The sequence below is a fragment of the Perna viridis genome, chromosome 1, assembly GCF_037379345.1.
Source record: "Perna viridis isolate PV_CMFRI_1.1 ecotype Kerala chromosome 1, ASM3737934v1, whole genome shotgun sequence".
NCBI lineage: Eukaryota > Metazoa > Mollusca > Bivalvia > Mytilida > Mytilidae > Perna > Perna viridis.
Genome location: NC_142445.1, coordinates 7,541,911 through 7,561,768, shown reverse-complemented (window position 1 = coordinate 7,561,768; position 19,858 = coordinate 7,541,911). Strand labels below are relative to the sequence as shown.

At 32.5% G+C, this 19,858-nt stretch overlaps 2 protein-coding genes and 1 long non-coding RNA gene across 9 annotated transcripts; 1 reads left to right on the top strand and 2 right to left on the bottom strand.

Annotated features, from left to right (window-relative positions):
* Window positions 1-1,214: 1,214 nt before the first annotated feature.
* LOC148627053 (profilin-2-like) lies at window positions 1,215-8,228 on the bottom strand. Of its 7 annotated transcripts, none has more exons than XM_088566431.1 (2): window positions 8,039-8,228; window positions 1,215-2,456 (listed from the first exon to the last, which is right to left on the bottom strand). In XM_088566431.1, the coding sequence occupies exons 1-2, from the start codon at window positions 8,093-8,095 to the stop codon at window positions 2,064-2,066; spliced, it is 450 nt and encodes a 149-aa protein (XP_088422557.1). In that variant the 5' UTR covers window positions 8,096-8,228; the 3' UTR covers window positions 1,215-2,063. The 7 variants fall into 7 exon arrangements, with proteins under 7 accessions (XP_088422557.1, XP_088422548.1, XP_088422542.1 ...); XM_088566422.1 differs by lacking the exon at window positions 8,039-8,228 and adding an exon at window positions 4,330-4,583; XM_088566416.1 differs by lacking the exon at window positions 8,039-8,228 and adding an exon at window positions 3,576-3,936.
* Window positions 8,229-12,865: 4,637 nt separating this feature from the next.
* LOC148627052 (metallothionein-like) lies at window positions 12,866-14,976 on the bottom strand. The gene is made up of 3 exons (XM_088566384.1): window positions 14,817-14,976; window positions 14,356-14,475; window positions 12,866-13,062 (listed from the first exon to the last, which is right to left on the bottom strand). Exons 1-3 carry the CDS (start codon window positions 14,842-14,844, stop codon window positions 12,989-12,991), a joined length of 222 nt encoding a protein of 73 aa, XP_088422510.1. The 5' UTR covers window positions 14,845-14,976; the 3' UTR covers window positions 12,866-12,988.
* LOC148627051 (uncharacterized) lies at window positions 14,474-19,645 on the top strand. The gene is made up of 4 exons (XR_015919595.1): window positions 14,474-14,633; window positions 16,164-16,290; window positions 18,183-18,301; window positions 18,739-19,645. It is a non-coding gene; the product is annotated as an uncharacterized LOC148627051 (long non-coding RNA).
* Window positions 19,646-19,858: the final 213 nt, after the last annotated feature.

The following is a 19,858-nucleotide window of genomic DNA, read 5'->3' as shown; positions in this document are numbered from 1 at the left end:
TAAGTCCGGGTTCCTTATTGAAGTTTTAGTTGTTGTATGTACTCTTCGATTTTTAAGAATGTTTTTCCTCTTGTTTTCCTTGTGCCCTGTAGGAATGTTAATATCCCTATGCCCGTTGTGTTTCTATGGTTTCAACTTCTTTCAATAATAAATTTTGTGATTGAAGTCAATAAATCTGTAAAAGGTACCTGGCAAGCCTGTCGAGATTCTTCTTATAAATCCTTCTCCATTACATGTCTGGTAGAACTGTAACGACCCATTTTTTTTTTACACAAAATTTGCATCCGCCAATTTAAAAGAAACGGCACTTAAAAATGCTTAGCTTGGTTGTGATTTCGAAATAAGTTGTTGAGAATTGCCTAAAAAATTAATGACATTTGAAAATTTTGCTTTTTAAAACTCAGATCCTCTCCTACTCTAACAAATGAAAAGTGTATTTTGAAATCTCTGAACGTAAGAACCTTCAAATCAAGATTTGTAACATTTCAATCGATTTTATACCAATAGTTAAAATCAATTTCGTGTAATATTGAATTGATTACTTAATGACACTTCATCGGTATGTTTAGCCATTTTACCGTCTTGTTTGTGTATTGAATACAGTAAAACCAATACACATTTCCTTTTGAGTTTGGATTGATTTTACATAGAAATTCTAATAAATGGAAACAGTATGCTTCCTGTGTCTCATTTCAACTTTAACCAATCGATTTGTTACCTTTAATCCGGTTTTTATCAATTTTCACATTATTATGAAAATTAACAGAAAAGAATGAATACAGTATATTCATGAGTTGGTTGAAGTGATGGTTCCTTTGAAATTATTTCTTTAAAACTTACAATCTAAATATATAGAACCTAAATAACATAACGAAACAAGACAAATGGTTACAGAACGTTGGTTTTTATACCTCGCCAGACGACAATTTAATTTCAATATTAAAAAAAAATAAAAATGGTTTCGAAACTTTAAGGTTACAACAATTATCGAGCATTTTAAGAGCACTTGAATATTTCTACTATTGAAAAGAGTAATCAAGGGAACCAAGATTGTAGCAGAAATCAAAAGACTGTAATCCAGGGACAAAGACCAGACATGGAAAACAGACGAACACAACAAAGAACATAAAGTAACTAAAATAATACTTACAAAGTAACAAAAGTAAATGAGCAAGTTGCAATTTAAGGAATTCATTCATATATTAATTCACACATCAAGCAAAGAAAACTTTTATCATCAAATCAAGTTCAATATTGTTTTCATGCGACTAAATGTTCAAGTTTATCCCTTTCTTGCAATACAAATTTAAAACATATAAACAATAGCGCATTGATACATATATAACCTTGTTCAACATATGACTTACGATAGTATTGGCACTGGATATCAAAGTTTAGGTGAAAAACAGAAAATGGATAATAAACAAAACAAACAAAAACAAAGAAATATAGATTATGTTCTGTATGTTTTATCTTTCCTATTTATCACGCTCTGTTAAGTACTTGAACTAATTCATGTCTCTTGATATCATCACATTCTATATACTGAATAAAGTTCTTAAAGCAACATAAATTGATTAAACATTACTTTTCAGAACAAAGATCTACAACACACTTCCAATTTTACAGCCACAATCTGATCAATCTATAAACGCTCTATATGGCTTAATGAATATTTTACATTATAACCTCGATCAAGAATAAAAGCCTAAATGATAATATAGTCCGGTAGTTAACATCTGTCCACTACAACTAACATATTTCTGAATGAGGCATGGTTATTCTGATTCTTAACATCATGACTGTAATGTATTAAAGTAAGCCAACAGTGCATGGTTGGGGTTTGTCTTGCATGCTACAAGTGCATTTATGTCTAGTCTGTATCATGTATCTTTAGTTAAAGATTAGATTTAATAACCAAAGAACTTCTTCCATTTAGTTCCCAAGCCATAACACCAATACGATATTACACTAACACTATGCGTTGTGGCTACATTTTTAACCGTTTTGTTAGAACTCTTTTGGTTGAATTATTGCACTTCAAATTTCACCTCTCCACGAATTCAGTATCCTTGGTCTTTCAAGTAATCTCCTACTTTAATTATCATATTGTAACAACCTCCAGGGTGAGCTCCGTCCTCGTAAACACCGAAAATGACACATGTTTTACACTTGTAAACAACACATCCCCACCCCGATGCTATTTCTCGTCCAACCATGATTGTACTGTCCAGACGGGTACATGTGTATGTCTTGTTGTTAACACACAGCCCATCCGTTCTGATTTTTGATGAGTCTACAAAAGCGGGTAAAATTTCTCGAAGTTCTGCGGGTGAGACGTAGAATCCTGTGGACGTCGCCCATGATTTTCCATCATTCCCCACGATAGCTGCACGAGAGACGTAACCACTGTCTAGTAGAACGTTATTAACGTATTCTTTCCAGGTACATGGCATCTTCACATGAAAAAATAAAAATAAATCAGATTGAATACACTAGAATTTTGCACTCATAGAAGTTTAAGAATCAAAAGTAAATTCTTTCCTGAACTATCGTCTGCAATTTGTTTGAAAAGTGTTCAATAGTAGATGCTTATAAAATGTCCCAATGCTGTTGTTGATAGAGTTTATCGCACCCTCCAGACAATACAAAAAATCGAAGTAAAACTTCAACTGGCCATAAAAGTATAAATCATTACGCTAAGTCGTTACGTCAAAATTATCAACACAGGCGTAATATGGCCAGGATGCAAGAAAAAAAAGTGTAGTATACCTCTACAGAAAGCATATTGTTATGTAGTCAGGGAAACAAAACATAGTCCCTACAGTAGTCTTCTGGAGGACAACGGTTGTTACTTTTCCCAGATGCAAACTTGAATATTGCAGCCAGATCAAACAGTTAAAACTATTAACTTAATGTCTTAATCCATTTATTATTTGACAAAAGGTTGTTAAAAGTTCTTAATATTACCAATAAAATAGAGTAGACAATCTCCAATCCATTAAAACCTACTACTTATGAAAATAAAGTATTCAATCCAGACTTTTAATTTCACCAACACACTTTAAATGTTTTAATGATGGTATTCCTTACATAAATTTTAAAACTGTTTAAAACTGCAAACTCACTCGAGCTGAAAAATGTTCTCTACTTTATTTGAAATGTCTACTTAAGCTAGAGAAAGTAATGAAAAAATAAAAAAAATCTTGGGTTATTTATTACAGAAGTTCGCTCACCTTTGAATGTAGAATAGAGATAATTCATTCCCGTCATCCGTCTTGAGGGAGATAAAACGTTAAAGTGGGTAGTTAAACACAAATCAATACTTATGATAATCCCCACATAGTTTGTTAAGTAAAGTGTAGCTATGGTGGTCGTGACAGCCGCGAATAAAATTAGTTTTACAAAAAGAAAGTTTCACTTTGAACAAAAGCTCTCCTATTTGTTTGTTGCCAGCTGATCCGTTATTTTACTACTTTTAATAGTATTCTTTTTGTATGTTTAACAAACATATTGCTTGTTTAGTACAATAAATCTACGCGACCTCACGAAGGTTTCGATTATGAAAACTTTACCTGAGATGGCATAATAGGAGGGGTAACTTCGTGCACCTTTTCCTCCACAGTTCGAAGTTTCCTTCCCATTTTATACAGTCCGTTTATATGAAATGAGTAGAACAATACGTTGTGCCATGTCGGTGTTTTAATAGATTTTTTTTTCATTTCAGTAATTTAATCTCAAGGCAAACTGTAATTATGTGTACAGTGAAACCAACGTGTGTATTAAAAACGCAGTTCATTGCGCAACCATAGATATAATACATATCCATTCACTCAAAGTGAAGACTGTATCGTCTTTTGAAAGTTAAACGAGTTAACGTTAAAATGAATAGTATTTGCCAATCTGGGAAAAAAGATTTACATGGTATTTCTGAAATGCACAATGTATAGTAGAGAATAAGATTAGATGTTTAGATTGTTTAAAATTTAATTTTAATAGACCAGAAGATTCTTACTTTTTAAAAAAATGTATTCCGACGACTGTTTGAAAGAGTAATCAAGGGAACCAAGGTTATAGCGGTAATCAAAAGAATGTAATCCTGGGACAAAGACCAGACATGGAAAACAGACATACACAACAAAGAACATAAAGTAACTAAAATCATACATACAAAGTAACAAAAGCAAATAAGCAACTCGCACTCCACTAAAAACTGAAAAAATATATAATTTTACACAATATTTATATGATGTGTTATTTGAAATGTTATAACAAAGTTGGCGTACAGTCAACTGTTCAACACAAGACAACTGATCTAATTTATCTTACCTCAGGATCAGATGAAATGGGAGGTAATTCAACCTTCCTGCCTCTTTCGACATTTCTCCTAGTTTCCAAAGTCATCATTGTTTTACTCAACACAGACACTGATCAACATTTACCCTAGACCAATATGTTTGATATGGAGATGTAAGATATTTTGTCGGTGTCAAATATCAATATAAAGTCAAGAGATTTTATGTATTGTAAATCTCAAGATAATATTTTATCGTACCACAATGGTCTGACACAACATTTTCATGGTTCAGTCGGTGATCAAAGAGTTAAACAAATAGAATATTTATTATGGATAACAAAAGATCCAAGTCCCGATTTTAATTGATGAGTTTAAATCGTTAAACAGAACTATTTAATAACGTATTGAAATTGGGGTTTTGTAAGATAAGTAAATAATGTATACAGGTTTATTTGCTTTTCATTCTCCTATTCAATGCGTTTACCTCTCCAGGTTTTTAATTTTGTTTGGTTTGTACAAGCATCTTATTACTGCTTCTCAATAAGATGTGATATTGCACACAATCATATCTTATATACATTTGCGAGTTTTGAGAAGACATGATATAAGAATTTGGGAAACCAAACGTTCCATGATTCTTGTTCTTGTACATTGGTAACTTCAACCCATAAAAAACTTTGGTAGCCCTTACCATAAAATTTTTTTCAAAGAAAGTTGTTATTATTGTTAATGCATTCAAAATATTTATGTAGTTACTTATTCATATAATATGGGGCATGACGTTTATAAGTTGAAATAACTTATGTCCAATCCATTTGCCCTGTATGCTGTAAAATATATTCAATTTAATTCAATTCAATTCAAGAGTTTATTTTTCTCTATTTTAGTTTTAAAGATATTGACTTAAAACTGCAAAAAAACGTAATTTTTCATCTCCAGTGACAATAACTCTAGAACTTCGACCCATAAAGAATTTGCGGTGTATTCTAATTTCCGGTTTTCACCCTGATATTGCCATTTATACGGATTTTCATTTGACCATTGCCTTGGTTCTATCATTTCAATTATTTTGTTATTACACCTCATGTGGAAGCCCTTATCGTAAAGATATTTTCATCATGTGAGTTCTTTTCTATCGTTTATAGTTTTCAAGATATTGGCTAAAACTGATAAATGAGTCGTCCTACAACGTCGACCAACTGGAGGTCCAATCTAAAGGGATGGTTAAATTTATTTTTCCAATATCTCGACTTGATCCCTTGTAGTCTAAAAATGGCAATATCGGTCATGTTTCACGCTTGATCTATATAATCCACACAATTTTCAAAGAAGACACCCTAAGGATGATGGTGGCCAAATTTGCTGTGAATGGTAGTTATCGACGAGAGACGACGGACGCCAGGCGATGGAAATAGCTCACATGGCCTTTGGCAAGGTTAGCTAAAAAGGGCAATAACTCCCGAATTTCATGTCAGAATTTGTCTAGACTTATTAATTTTTTTTTTAGAATCTTGAGGTCTATTTTAGTAACACCAACCATGTTCGTCGACGGATCAAACGTCCAATCAATTCTGGGCAGGATACTCATCTAAAATTCATACCAAGTCTGGTGCCAATGGTCAGTTTAACAACAAAATTACAACAACAAAAAGAAAACAATTTGCTTTTAAAGGACTATGACTACATTTTCAGCTATCAATTTTTTTTTTGTGAAAAATATCTTATCATTTTTATAATTTTCAAACTGTTGTAGTTTTCATGTAAATAACCAAAAACAGCCAAAATTGTAAAAATAGCATAAAAGGGGTAATAACTTTAAAACCTGAAATGTTGAAGGTAGATATCATTAAACTAAAGAGCTTAAAGAAATCTTAGTTTTCTTCAATCTGTTACGGTTTTTGAAATATAGGTGAAAAATATTTTCTGATCCCTATGGTTTACATTTAGTAACAGCGGCAGTGTTTTCGATGGGTCAATAAATTGAAGCATAGGCTTTGTACAGGATACCCTAAGGAATAATCCTACTGTTTCACTGAATTCTGTAAAGTTGTTTAAGAGGAGATGTTTGAAAAAAATGTTAATGATGACATGATGGTGGTAATTTAGCTCACAGGACCCTTGGGTCAGGTGAGTTAACAAATAGTTCAAATTATGGAAAATGCAGTACTTCATACGCATTGCAAAAGGTGTTCATTTTGATATGCAGACATTCTTGATTTGTATGCTACAATTTTGCTGAAATTGTCGTCATCCTTAACTTCCCCCCTAATTTCCGTAAGCCATATTGATTTTATTTTCGATTGATTTCGTGACGTGTACAGTTTGGGTAAGGATTACACTATATTTTTGTATAGAAAGTCAAGCAAGAAAAGTTTCAGAGTGACTGAATATCGCTAGTCATTGCTCAAGTCATGATGCTCTCTAAGCTGAAGTGCGAAAACATTGGAATATTGTCTTGACATCGAAGCCATTGTCGAATAATAAAAACTTTAAAAACAACCAATGGAAAGAAATGATTTCACATCTAATGAGTTAGTATCTTACCGAATGTTTTTTGTTTGGTTTCTTCATCGTGATTTTCTTGGTCGTAAAAGTTCATGTATGACGAGAAAAACCAAAGGTTAATAAGAAATCGTATAACCAGTATTAGTTTTAATGCGATTTAAAGAATTGTATTTGCCCTCTTGTACTTACAACAAATAATTATTATCCGTTTAGACTGTGGTTATTTCATACTTAGATTTTTAAACTTTTTAAGCTTTTAAAATAATATATATCTTGTTTAACCAAAGCGAGTTACACGCTGGCAAGACATTTATAAATGGTAATCTATGTTTCTTGTTTTCGTGTTTTTGCCTTGTCTTTAGATTCTGATTTCTCTGGGTTGTCCTGATATGATGCTCTTTTATTTTTTGCTGATATTCTTGTATCAATGCAATTACATTTCGATCGTAATTATCGCATTAGACAGCGATGCATCAACTCGAAGCAAACAATCGTGTTCTAAATCATGGTCATCTGCCGGGCTCAGTCTTACGATTTGTTGGATCCATTTCACGGGACTTGAATTACAAGTCAGAGCGCACTGTCACTGGGACGAGTGGATACGGATCTCTTTGTTACGAAGTCTGCCTCCACCTTTGGTAATGGTATAGTTATATTAGTAACACTGTTTTATGACAGTATCATCGCCCTGTTTTGTTTTTGAGGTAGGTTGTATATGTTACCTCAAAATCAAACTTAAGACTTTAAGTCTTTACAAAAAAAAAATAAAAAAATAAAAAATTGAAACTTGTTCCGTGCATTAACAAAAAGCCTACAATACATACAAAAAATCATGTCCAATGTATAGAAGATGAGGCACCGCTCTGTCGTTCTATTCAGAATGGCACAGAAAGCAGCGTAAAGGTGCTTATTGTGGTAAAATGAAGTGATTTTAATTTCTTACCCCTTGAACGTCTACCATTTTTATAAAGTTATATTGTGTTTCCTATTATGAATTCTTTGGTGCGTCATTGCTAGGTCTTGTTCAAATTTAGAGACGAACTAGTCGTTCAATACTTTCGATTGATCCCGTTCCTCTTAGCAACTTCGGTCAAATGTTTTCTTTTACACTTTATATATGACGCGAAAAATACAATATGTTGAATTCTCTGACATTTGATCCACTCAAAAATTCGAACTATCTCTAAAATCTAGAAAACATAGCGCACAATTTCTCAAATTATTGAATATACTCACGTCATAGTCGCCAGTCTCTCCAGACAAGCTTGCCAGTCTCATCCTGAACTCCTGCATTTTCAACGTATCTTCTTTCTCTGAAGGCGTTGGACGTGTCGTATTTCATAGCAATAATCTCACCTCTTGAATTTGGCAAATTGCACCATTAAATTACAGTTTAGGAAATAGATAGATCGGAATATAAGGCTAAAATTGAGTTTTGTTTTACTATGTAAACAAACAGGCTAGTTATCTAATCGTGTTGTATTCAAAATATTTAACTATATCAGAAAACTCATTGATCTGTTAAACGACTTGATTCTACAACCAATTTTCTTAGGTGTGTTATTTTATTGGAAACAGCGATTCGGGATTTTAAAGCCAATTATTTAGTATCGTCGACAAATAAATTTTTTGACTCTTTTCTTATCATAATATTTGTATGTTACTACTAACGAGATTTTGAGCGAATCGTAACTGAAAAGAAATCGAACTTTTTTCCACATTGGTAAAAATACAATGGCGATAGCAATAAAATAGAATTAAATTCTTACAAAATGATCATTATCAGTTCTATATACTTGTAGCTAGCTATCTAACCGGCATGAAATTAAGATGCCATTCTTGGCCATAACTCAGCTGGAGGACATTTTCTTGATTGGCAACAATTTTCATCAATTTTCATCCATTTAAAATGTTTTCATTTGTTTTTTTCCCTACCAATGATACCATCTTACCAATATACATGTACTTTTTAAAAACATTTTTTTTTCGAACATTGTTATCCGTGTGCGTCAGTCAGTGGTAACTTAATTCCCCTTGAATGTTTACCAGAAAGATATTCTTAAGTTTTGAATTCAATTTAGACTGTCCAAATAAACGATTGATGCTGGCAAATCCTCTAAAAAATACTTGTATCTCAATCCTTGTTGTGTTAGTCTCATTTAAGTACGCCTTCCATTTTCTTATATTATTTATTATATATTTACAGCAGAAAAAAACCCTGATGAAGTCCAGTCTTATTTGGTGAACACCTATATTGTTGTTTGGCAGTGTTTCTTGCATTCATCCAGCGTCAGAAAATTGTAAGTATTTCCTTGGCATCCTCCGTAAATGAAAGGTTTACATTCGTTATCCCGAAAAGAAAATCGCGCAAAAAAATGTGGCACAAATTTGGTCAGTAACTGTCATTGTTTATTTGAAAACTAATCAAGAAATAGATGAAATGAAATGAAAACAAGACACGTGCTTACCTGTGTATCCGTTATTTTATTTTTTTTTTACCAATGTTAAAGTATTTTTAACTCAGATTAATGTTCTGCCGGCAATTTTCGGAAGTAATGGCGAAAAATAATTAGATCTGAGCTATCGATCTTCTATGATTAAAAAAAAACGTTGTTTTCACAATATTCTGAAGGTATTATCGACATTTATTGTTTCAACTGCATTACTAAAAACTTGTTTCATTTTATCAGCAAAATTCAGTAGAATCAAAACTAAACAAATTTGGCAGCTAATGCTGCTTTAAGTTTTACAAGATTTGCCATCAGTTTTAGAATTAGTTTAACCGCCTTACCGTAGATTATCTCATTTTGTGAAGTTAGATAGTTTACATAGATGCACATACCGTACGATGCCGTTTCTGCAATTGTACTGGTAAGGGAAACCGTAAACACCATGAATAATAGAAAAAAACATTTTTTTTCTGAAAGTTATGAATTCACACTCATTCTTCATCGGCTTTTCGCAAGTAGTAACAATAAAATCTTATTAATCTACAGTAGAATGTTTTTTGGTGATACAATGTTTTATTTAAACGTGTATTATTTCATATAAATGGCATGAAAAATGTGAAATTTTGATGCGCCAGTTCACATGAAAGAGCCGATTTGCTTTTATTTGACTTTAACTTTTTTCCTTCACCCCAACAGTAATGTTAAAAGAGAAGTAATTAAAGAATAAACCACCCTCCCCTTTTTCAAACTCAATCAAGCTAACATATCTAAAATAATAGTAACACAAAGCAAGTGTTCATGGCCATAATGTACTTGTAAAATGGAAAAATCCGAATTTATATTAACCGTCCTCCTTTGTTGTTCTGCAAGACTTATAAACATCAATGTGAACCAACAGCTGATTAGTTATGGGATTCTTACGTGATAAGTATATGTTTCATGACTTATATAAAAGATCAAAATAAGAAATGCTTAATGTGTCCATACCTTTATTTGATTTACCGAAACCTGCTAGGGATTGGCATCAAATTGTTTGTCAAATTCCGGGACATCTGTCTCTTCCATACGACACTACTTTTCCAACTCCAGTATAGTCATTAAGGCACATCAGCGGTACTGAATTGGTGTTTAAATGTCTTGAGTTCGTCGTTGGCATCGAACAGAGTTTTTATACCATTCTACTATAGATAAGTGCTACATTACTTCAAAATCAATTGCATCACTTCGTTTACACGTCGACTTAAATGATTTATATATTTTGACGGAGATATTAGGTTAATTTTGTACGATTAAGACCTGCTATTCAGGGTTTCCTTAAAAATTAAAAAAAGTTCATTGATTGCATGTATTTCTCGGTTAGTGAAAAATCTACAAATTATTTCGGGAGAGAGCAGCTAGTACACTGGGTTGTGGCTGAATACTTTCAAATGTAATCGATTACATCATGATTACTCATAGTTTCAAATGTAATCAATTACATATTATTACTTCAGATGTTTTCCCACATAAATAAAAGAAAATAAATGTATTTCCTTGGCATAGGTAAAATAATGACATATTTAGCAACTTGATTGACATGATTTTAAAGCAGAAGAAATAATTAGTGAATTATATTCACAATTTGAAAACTGTGATAAACACGACTGTTGAAAATTGTATATTGACAGTTACATTATTTTTTTTATTTTACTCTTATCAGTAGAACAAGTGAATTGTATCTAAATGTGTAAGTGAACATTTTTTGTTTTGGAGCAATGTAATCAAAATGTAATCCCAAAGTAATAATGATTACACTCCTTTTGTATCCAATAATCGATTACATATGATTACTTGAAATCCTAATTTACCATGATTATTGATTACATGTGATTGCTTTTGAAATATAATCGATTAAAATTGATTACGATTACACCATCCATTGTTAGTAGTGGCATTATTTGTACGTGGGCTAATAACCCCCCCCCCCAACCCGTGCACCCCACTCATCAACCAAAATGATTTTCAGGTACCCTTATACTTCCCATTTACAAGTCTTTTTAGGAACATCATTATCTTAATTATGAATGCCTAAAATATGAGTTATACAATGTCAGTATGCTGTGAATGAGAATTCAGTTTGATTCTGAGACCAGTTTTCTAGAGGTAAGGGTAATATTTTTAACATTTTTTGAAAATCCTTTCTTGAAAAGTAGTTTTTCGTGGTTCATTTATGTAGACAATTAAATTATTTATCAAATTTGATATGTTTTAGTTGAGTAATAACTTGTGGAGTCAAATTTATGTCACTTTTGACCGAAAAATCGAAAATCCCATTTTTGCATTTTTCGATAAATTCTGACAACGAAAATCGCCAAAAATCATCAAAAGAACCCCAGAAGTATAAATTGTGATAGTACTAAACAGAAAATATCATATATACATGTAAGCCATTTTTTATTGAAGCATTAATACTCTAGGGGTTTTGACATTGAAAAATATGTCAATTTAAGCGAATTTTCGGTGGGTAAGGGTACATTTTTTTATATTACCGCAAAATCCTAAGTGTTACCGCCATTTTCTTGGTACCATCGTAAAGCTGAGACATTGGGCTATACGATGATACCTAACTTTGTTTAGTTTGCTATCCCGGAAAGGCTAAGACGCTCAAACAATTGAGTAAAACAATCTTGGCTTTTTGACCCAGTGGGGTACAAATATAGGCTTATACTGAAAAAGAATCCGTCCGAGAATATTCCTTGGCGACAAATTGTTTCGGTAATTGGAGGTATAAAGGTACCTAAAATCACCATGAAGTTGATCGAGGGTGGGGGGGGGGGGTTGCATGGTGGACCCTCCCAGCCCATGGACTGTATAAGAGAGGTTGAATACATATATTTTCTGCCTCGTAAATTTTAAAGGGGCTTGTAGAAAGTCTATGCAAAACTATACCATATATTGCAGCTGGAATTATGGACATCATTTCTTGTGCCCAGAGCGGCATGTACTTCTGCTACAAGCGTGAATGCCCTTGGTCTTACTTTAAAAACATTTTTTTGAATTTGTTATTTAAAATAGTGTTCTGACGATGCAGTAATGTTTTTTCAAGCGAATGAATTACGTAAAACTACGATCTACTGATTGTGCATAGGCACCAACCTTTATGGTAGTGAGGGGAGGAGACTTTAATGTTATTTTAACTCTAGCAACAACGAAAAAAATACGAGCACTCCAGTTTCCGCAGAACAAAAATAATCATTTTCGCATCAATACCAAGCTCTTACTTCTCGAGAAGAAAATGGTCTGCGCCTTAGTGTATGAAAGTTGAGACCATCAAGACTAATTTCACAGCAGAAAGAAGATAATGTTGCATGATATCCATTTATTTTCAAAAGCGATTGTTGTGTCCAAAAATGCTCTCGTGATGTTCGATGAAAACGTGAAGAAAATCTTTTTATTAAATATTTAAGCACCAAGAAACAAATTAACTACCCATTTTGGTTAAAATAAATAACTATGGAATAGAATCAATCAAAGATAAATCGTTTAAAGTGTTTTTACATTCGACAGCATCACCACAGGTGGAAACTATCCAAAAAAATCAATTACATGAATTCTCGAAGTACAACAAACTAAATCTTTTTCAAATTTATTACATAACAATAAAAAAAAACTATAACAATAAAAGTACAATGTGAATTTTATATATGGGAACTCAAGAAGTCCAAAATAATTTGGCCAATGAACCTACAGAATAATGTTATTTGCACGAACAACTGGAGTCACATTTACAGGTGTCTGGTCCCGTACATTGCTTGCCACATGCACACTCTCCTGAAAATACATCAACATATTTCAAATATCGATAATGTTTTCGTTAACATGTTCATGTTATTTGTTAAACATTTAAATATTTAACAATCGTAAATTGAATGAACATCTTACCCTTTCTTGCAATCGATAAGTTGAATAAAAACTAGTCAAAAATTTACACATGCTTTTTATACGCTAATGCACTTTTGAATATTATATGGAACAAAGCACAAACGTTAACGACGAGGAATACAATAAAAGTATTTTTATACTTATGTGGTTATATCAAGTGACCAGGCATGCATACCCGTTCACATAGGCAAACCAATGGGGATCGCCTGTCTTATTCTCGAAAAGTTTATTATATAGCAAAAAAAAAAAATAAATAAATAAAAAAAATAAAAAAAAACTGGAATAACTAGAGCAGTCAGCTATTTCGAAATTTCTGGATCCGCTGGTTCTACAAGTGGACTATATGTATTAACATTTCGTTCAGTACTGGTATTGTTCCTCTGTTTGTTTTTGTTTTTTTTGGTCATATATAAATATTTTTTTTTTGCAGTTTTCAGTCCAAATCTTTAAAACTAAGAAAGATAGAAGAAAATGTTTAATTGATCTTTAAAAATGAACCAAGTAAGTCATTCATGCTCCTAAGAACCTCTAGTTAGTGGAATCTGGCTGTTTATTTCCTTTTTTTTGAACAGAAGGGCGGATGAATGCATTACCTTAAAAACATACAGGATCCGATGAAAGTGGAGTTCCTACTAGTTCTTTAGTGTCACTTATACTCGAATTCACCTCAGCCTGTTTACAGTTTTTTTAATTATTTTTTAATTACTCATAATTTCCTTTAAAAACTTGCCATTTTAGTCATGTCGATCTGTACTACAACTCGCATACAATTATTTCTCGTTCTTACCTCCGAGATAGAAAAAAAATCAATATTAATTTTTTTCTACGTGAAGTTTGCACAGTACGTATTGTTTATCCGTCATCTCTTTGAGATGTACCCTATTACCCAAAGAACTAAAATACCTTAATTTCCCGCCATAAATCTGAGTCCCCGCAAATTTAATACTATATGTGGTAAGTCTCATACTAGGTACCAGTTGTGGCGTTTTCATTCGGAAATTCAGGTGTTTTCTTTCACTTTAGGTAAAGAGCAGAAGTATGGCGATAAATCATGGTATTTCAGCTCCAGTTTTGGTCTCCGGTACGGTTTGTTAATTGATATTCAATCATTTTCATTTGGTCTTATTATAACCTTAGGTATCAACTGGTATTAAAGAATGTATAACAGGTTAATTTTCTCACCTGGCTGACATTTGCACACGACTTTACACCCTGAACATCCACAACCACTGCTACATTTGCACGCGTCACCACAACGACAACCTTCTCCGCTGCACCCAGTACCACAGATACAGACTTGTGCTGAACAAGAAATATCAATTTTTATAGAACAATAAATAATAATAATCACAGCAATGGTGAAATAAAGTGGAAATACAAACAAAGCAGATACGATAGAAGTTTGTTTTGATTCTATTTATAGATTGCCTCTTACCTGACCACTACTAACGAAAATACACGTAAGACATGTAACAAACTTGTTTGTTTGATAATTCAATTGAACCAATAAAAATAAAAAAAAAAAACCAAAAAACAAAAATCTAATAAAAAAGGGGGAAACAAATAATATAAAAGACGAGTGTATCGTTTGTAAACAATCAATAATCTTATAAACGTGATCACAAAAACATAGTTTTACTTACTTTCAATGCAATTACAAGGGCTAGGCATATTTAAAGTGGCTGTATGTCTCAGTTGTGAATTATATCCTAATGAAATGCGCAGTTTTGGCCACAGACTATGTTATGTCGGTTTATATATCGATCCCAACTATGCCGTGTGCACGGCCGTGTGCAAAACATTGATCTTTGTACAGGGTACGACAGAGGTCCAATAATATATGTCATGCTTCATAATTAATACAAAAAGCTGTTTTATCAAGTAGTTCATTAACTTTTATTTTTTATTTATCTCAGAATGTAATTTTTAAAAGGCTTTCCTATGTCGCCATACAGTAAAAATAAAAATTCGTTTCAACGTTGTTGCTCATCCTTCAAGAGAACCTCATGTCGGTGTGTCATAAACAACCTACGCACCGGCTTCAACATGTATGTGACATGTCATTGTAATAAAGGATGGTTTGATAACGCCGAAAACATCTTTTAAATTATTCATGATCATAGTCGGGGGCTAAATTACTGTTCTATGTCAGTCTATAAAATCCACCCCTCTCATGGCTGTTTTATTTTTTTTCAAGCATATGCTTTTATTTCTGTAAATTTTGTTTTTATCGTATCTTTTTTTTTACATTTTAATAAACTCTTCGACAAAATACAAAGAAGAAAAATACATTTTGGTAACCCTCCATGAGTACCCAAAAGCTATGCGTCATAAATTAAATACAAATATTTGAAAGCGTTTTAGAAATGCTTGGCTGTGGTCGGAATATTTAGTTAACAGGCCATGACTCAAGACAGAAGTATTTATCAGTGTTTGAAAAGATGCAAAAATGCTTTTTTGCATGAACCTTTATAAGATAAAATTACAAACATTAATTTGACAAGCCATCTTTCAAGGGGGAGATAATTGGCGGAAAAATGTCTGTAGAAATTTAATGGGAATTTCAGTTTTTTTTTTGTTTTTTGTTTTTGTATTACCAGAAAAAAAGTGAAATTTTCTTTTTAAAATATAAAATAATATCAGATAAGTATTTATTATACAATTTTCAAGGAATTTTATCTACCAGTTTTTTTAATAGCAAGCCAAACCATGAATTCCCGACATAATATATATATTACGCTATTCAGTTTCTGAATGTGTTTTGATCTTGAACTTTGTGAGTTTTATGCTCATATAGTTTTATGAGTTTCATGCTGAGGAAGGATATCTGTTATCCGAAATATTCAATGTTATATATATATATATATATATATATATATGTATGATCTACCTTAATGTCAAGCCTTTCGGTTTTAAATTGACAAATATATGGTCCTTATTGTATGACTTAAAATGTATCATGTTCTCAATGCCGGCATAAATTTTTGTAGGTTTAAACTGGTCTGGAGCTGGGATGTCATTTAATGGCCAGTAGTCCTTTGTGCATTTGTGTAAAGTATAACCAGTTTCCTTGTTTTTGTTTTAACAAGGAACTTGGACATTTTTACATTTTTTGAGGTATGTATAATTGTCTAATATTTTTCCACATTGCCCAAAATGTGGGGGGTTGATCACTCCGAAGTACTTAAACCCCGACGCATATGTTTCGCCTGTCCCAAGTCAAACATATCATTCCTCTGTTTGCCTTGTTTCGGTTTTTAGCTCATCTGGCCGAAGGCTATATGAGCTATTGCCATCACTTGGTATCCACCGTTAGGTTTAGCCAAATTCTGACATAGGGTAAAAGTGTTCAGCATGATGAGATCTGCCTATGGTTAATTTTCGTTTCAAAGCAGAAGATGTTTTAAGCCATTTGAGTTACATTTTTTTGCTATTTTTAATCTTATTTCTTTCAAAACTCTTCTCTATTCTGACACTATTTGACTAATTGGAGCCAAACTTAGTATGAATGTTCCTTAAGGTATCCTGCATAGAACTGGTGTGGGATTTTTGATCCGATAAATATATGGCCGCTGTTACTTAAATTAAAACATAAGGGTCAGACAATAGTTTTTTGCATATTTAGGTTTAGCCAAATTCTTTTTATAGCTGAAATGAGCCTTATTAGTAGGACTACAAAAATCTTCAGGGATAAAAATTGTCAGACGACTTCTTGTAAGAGTTATTGCCATTGGAAGAGGAAAATGACGGGTTTTTTTTTGCTTTTTTTAGTCAATATCTTGAAAACTACGATAGACAGAAACTTTCAATTGCTGAAATGATAAGTCCTACCAAAGTCTTCTTGATTCAAAATTGTTGGACAACTTCTCGTTAAATTTATTGCCTTTGAAGGGCAAAATTGAACCAGGTGAGCGATTCACGCTCCTGGGAGCCTCTTCTTTACTTCCAGTTTACTTGCTTCAATGTTCTTGTGCATTAAGATGTTTTGGGGCCAGATGCAGCCTGCCATGTGGTGTGAGGGTTTCAGCGTCGTTCATTGAATACCTATGAGTGGCCTTGAGCTGACATTTTAATCCGACGGGGTTATTGTCTCCATGATATTTTCATTCTCCTTATATATGATAGAAATCTTAAAATGTATGATTTTATTTTCATTGACAAACATGCTCACGGCTAAATGTGGAAGTAAAGTTTCAGCATTGCATTTCGTATGACTAGACACTAAGTTATAACTTCAGTTTGAAATCTGATAGAAATGGCATATTACAGCAAAAAAAATTAAGTATACATTCAAATAATCACATGAACATTTAAAAAAAAAGGTATATTTGTTTATACTTGTTTCCAATCCTGTTCTGGAGGACGACAGCAAGAATTGCAAATCAGATCATAAAATTTCAACAAGAATTCTAAATAAGCATACTTTATGGTAACTATGTTTACCATCAATCTTACGGTAATAATATTTTAAAAATATAAAAATCTGTAGAATAATCTGAACTCATTTATTTTTATCTAAGTACAAAAGTCGTAAGACTGTTCTCCATCCTTTAACTTTCACAACAGTTACCCTCAGTAAGAGATATCATACAATAATGTTTAATAAATAAAAACAGAGCTAAGAGGTTTCTCTACATAGGTAAATGTATTTATAGAAACCTCGTGAAAATCAATTCAATATCACTTTCAAAATTCTCCGATGAAAATATTCACAAACAAACTTTATTGTTACGATGTGATCGATGTGGTTGCTAACTCTGTCACTTTTTGTCGCACTTAAGGGGCCAACGTTTTAGCAATCGCTTTTGTAATAAAAAAGATTAAGCGTTGACATTGAAAAACAATATCAGTTTAAGGTCTTAAGATATCAATCACAAATATTGAAAAAAGAAACATTAAAAGAAAAGATTCTGGGAAATCTGTCAAAATTTCATCTACTTATTGAAGCCAACGGTACAAGAAAATCATTTCATGAACTGTATGAATTACGTGTATTTTTTTTCTAATAGTACTCAAACGTTTGCACACGCTAAACGAACCTTGGTTTTTGATGCGGAACTTTAATCAGATTAGCTTTTGACGAGCCAGGGAAATCAAGGGAATTACATCAATAACCCGGATTCGAACGGTAATTAAAAGAAAGTACTATTGTTCGTAAAATCAAATTCAAATGCAAGATTCTTAACTGATGAATACAATACAAGGTACCAACCATTTTATTAGTGGGGTTGGATTTTTTAAAATGATAATGTAGAGGTGTATATTTTCATGATAATTAGTTGCATGTCTAGATAATTATATTTGATTTAGTCATTGTACCGTCATTCTTATATCCAGAAGTTTATCTTTATTATGATTTTAAGTGGTTTACTATAGGAAAGGTGATGAAGTACAGTACCATGTTACCCATGTAGGATGTTGTTTTAAGTAGTTGTCAAAGTTTTTGATTTATTGGAAATTGGTGCTTAATTTAGGTCAGTCAAGTAAGATATGATAATTAAAATAGTTGGTGCATAGTTGGTGTAAAATTTGTGTTGAACAGTATATAAGATGTTTGACTTTCAGTTTTTGGAGAGAAGAAAAAGAGAAGAAATGGAAGGAGCGAAAGGGCGATGTGCGATTGGAGATTTGATGTTAGGGAATATACGGTTACAAACTGAATGTAAGTTTTGATTTATTTTATGTGGTTAAGGAAAGTGTTTTTGGAGACAAGTGATGCAAGAGGAATATTGTTTTTGAGAGTTGTAACTTGCCGTATCTGGAAGTTAGCTCCTTATTATTGATGATGTTTCTTTGACGTTTTGACGTATACTTGCCTTAACAGGAATTTGTATTCCGGACAATATGTTCCTAGGTTCCGGACAAAGGTCCGAGGTTATTGTGAATTATTGACGTTAGTATAACTTGCCTTAACAGGAAGTTATCGTATTCTGGACAATGGTCCGATGTTCCGGACAGTGGTCTGAGGTTATAGATTGTATATTGTTGACGATAGTATAACCTGCCTTAACAGGAAGTTATCGCTATATGGAGAATTCCTCGCTTATTGTTGTCTGTTGTGTTGTTTCTCTGTGCTATGTGGATCCAATCGGTATTATGGAATTTAAGAACTTTTGGAGAATAATTTGATAGATGAGTTTGCGAAGTTTTCTGATGTCAAAATAACTTTTAATCCTGTAACATGTATTTTCTGTATAATCGTAATAAAGTGTAGATTAGTGACAATTCTCTTATTTTGAACCCGCCTGGAATTGTGAGCAAGTTAGCTTCTGTTGTTAAAAATACCAGCCAAGAGCGTTGCGCGTACTCGGCCGCCATGGCAATAAATACCCCCACTATCCAGTAGACAATTTTCTGTGCCTTAGTGTATGAATGTTGAAACACAACTCCTTTCTCATTGAAAAGAAGCTAATGTTGATATCTCTTTGATTCTAAATAGTTTTAAAATGCGTCTCTTCTGTCCATAAAGTTTCCTTGTGATATCAGTTGAAAACATGGGAAAACATTGAAATATTTTCCTCTTAATGTTCTAAAAGTCAAACGACTATAGTTGAAATAAATAACTATGGAATTGACCCAAACAATAATCAAATATTTCAAGTGGAAATAAAAGTGATCAGGCTGTTTAAAAAAAGGACAAAAAAAAGTTGTAACAATCTTCATATGGGAAAACTGTTTAAATAGA

What these genes read in the sequence shown, in the direction of transcription:
- LOC148627053 (XM_088566416.1), bottom strand. Translation starts at nt 3,722, where the DNA reads ATGAAAAAAAAATCTATTAAAACACCGACATGGCACAACGTATTGTTC. An exon ending in CTCCTATTATGCCATCTCAG is followed by an intron (nt 2,457 to 3,575) that starts GTAAAGTTTTCA and finishes TTTCATGTGAAG; the next exon opens with ATGCCATGTACCTGGAAAGA.
- LOC148627052 (XM_088566384.1), bottom strand. Translation starts at nt 14,844, where the DNA reads ATGCCTAGCCCTTGTAATTGCATTGAAA. An exon ending in CCCTTGTAATTGCATTGAAA is followed by an intron (nt 14,476 to 14,816) that starts GTAAGTAAAACT and finishes TTTCTTGTTCAG; the next exon opens with CACAAGTCTGTATCTGTGGT. An exon ending in CGTGTGCAAATGTCAGCCAG is followed by an intron (nt 13,063 to 14,355) that starts GTGAGAAAATTA and finishes ATGTATTTTCAG; the next exon opens with GAGAGTGTGCATGTGGCAAG.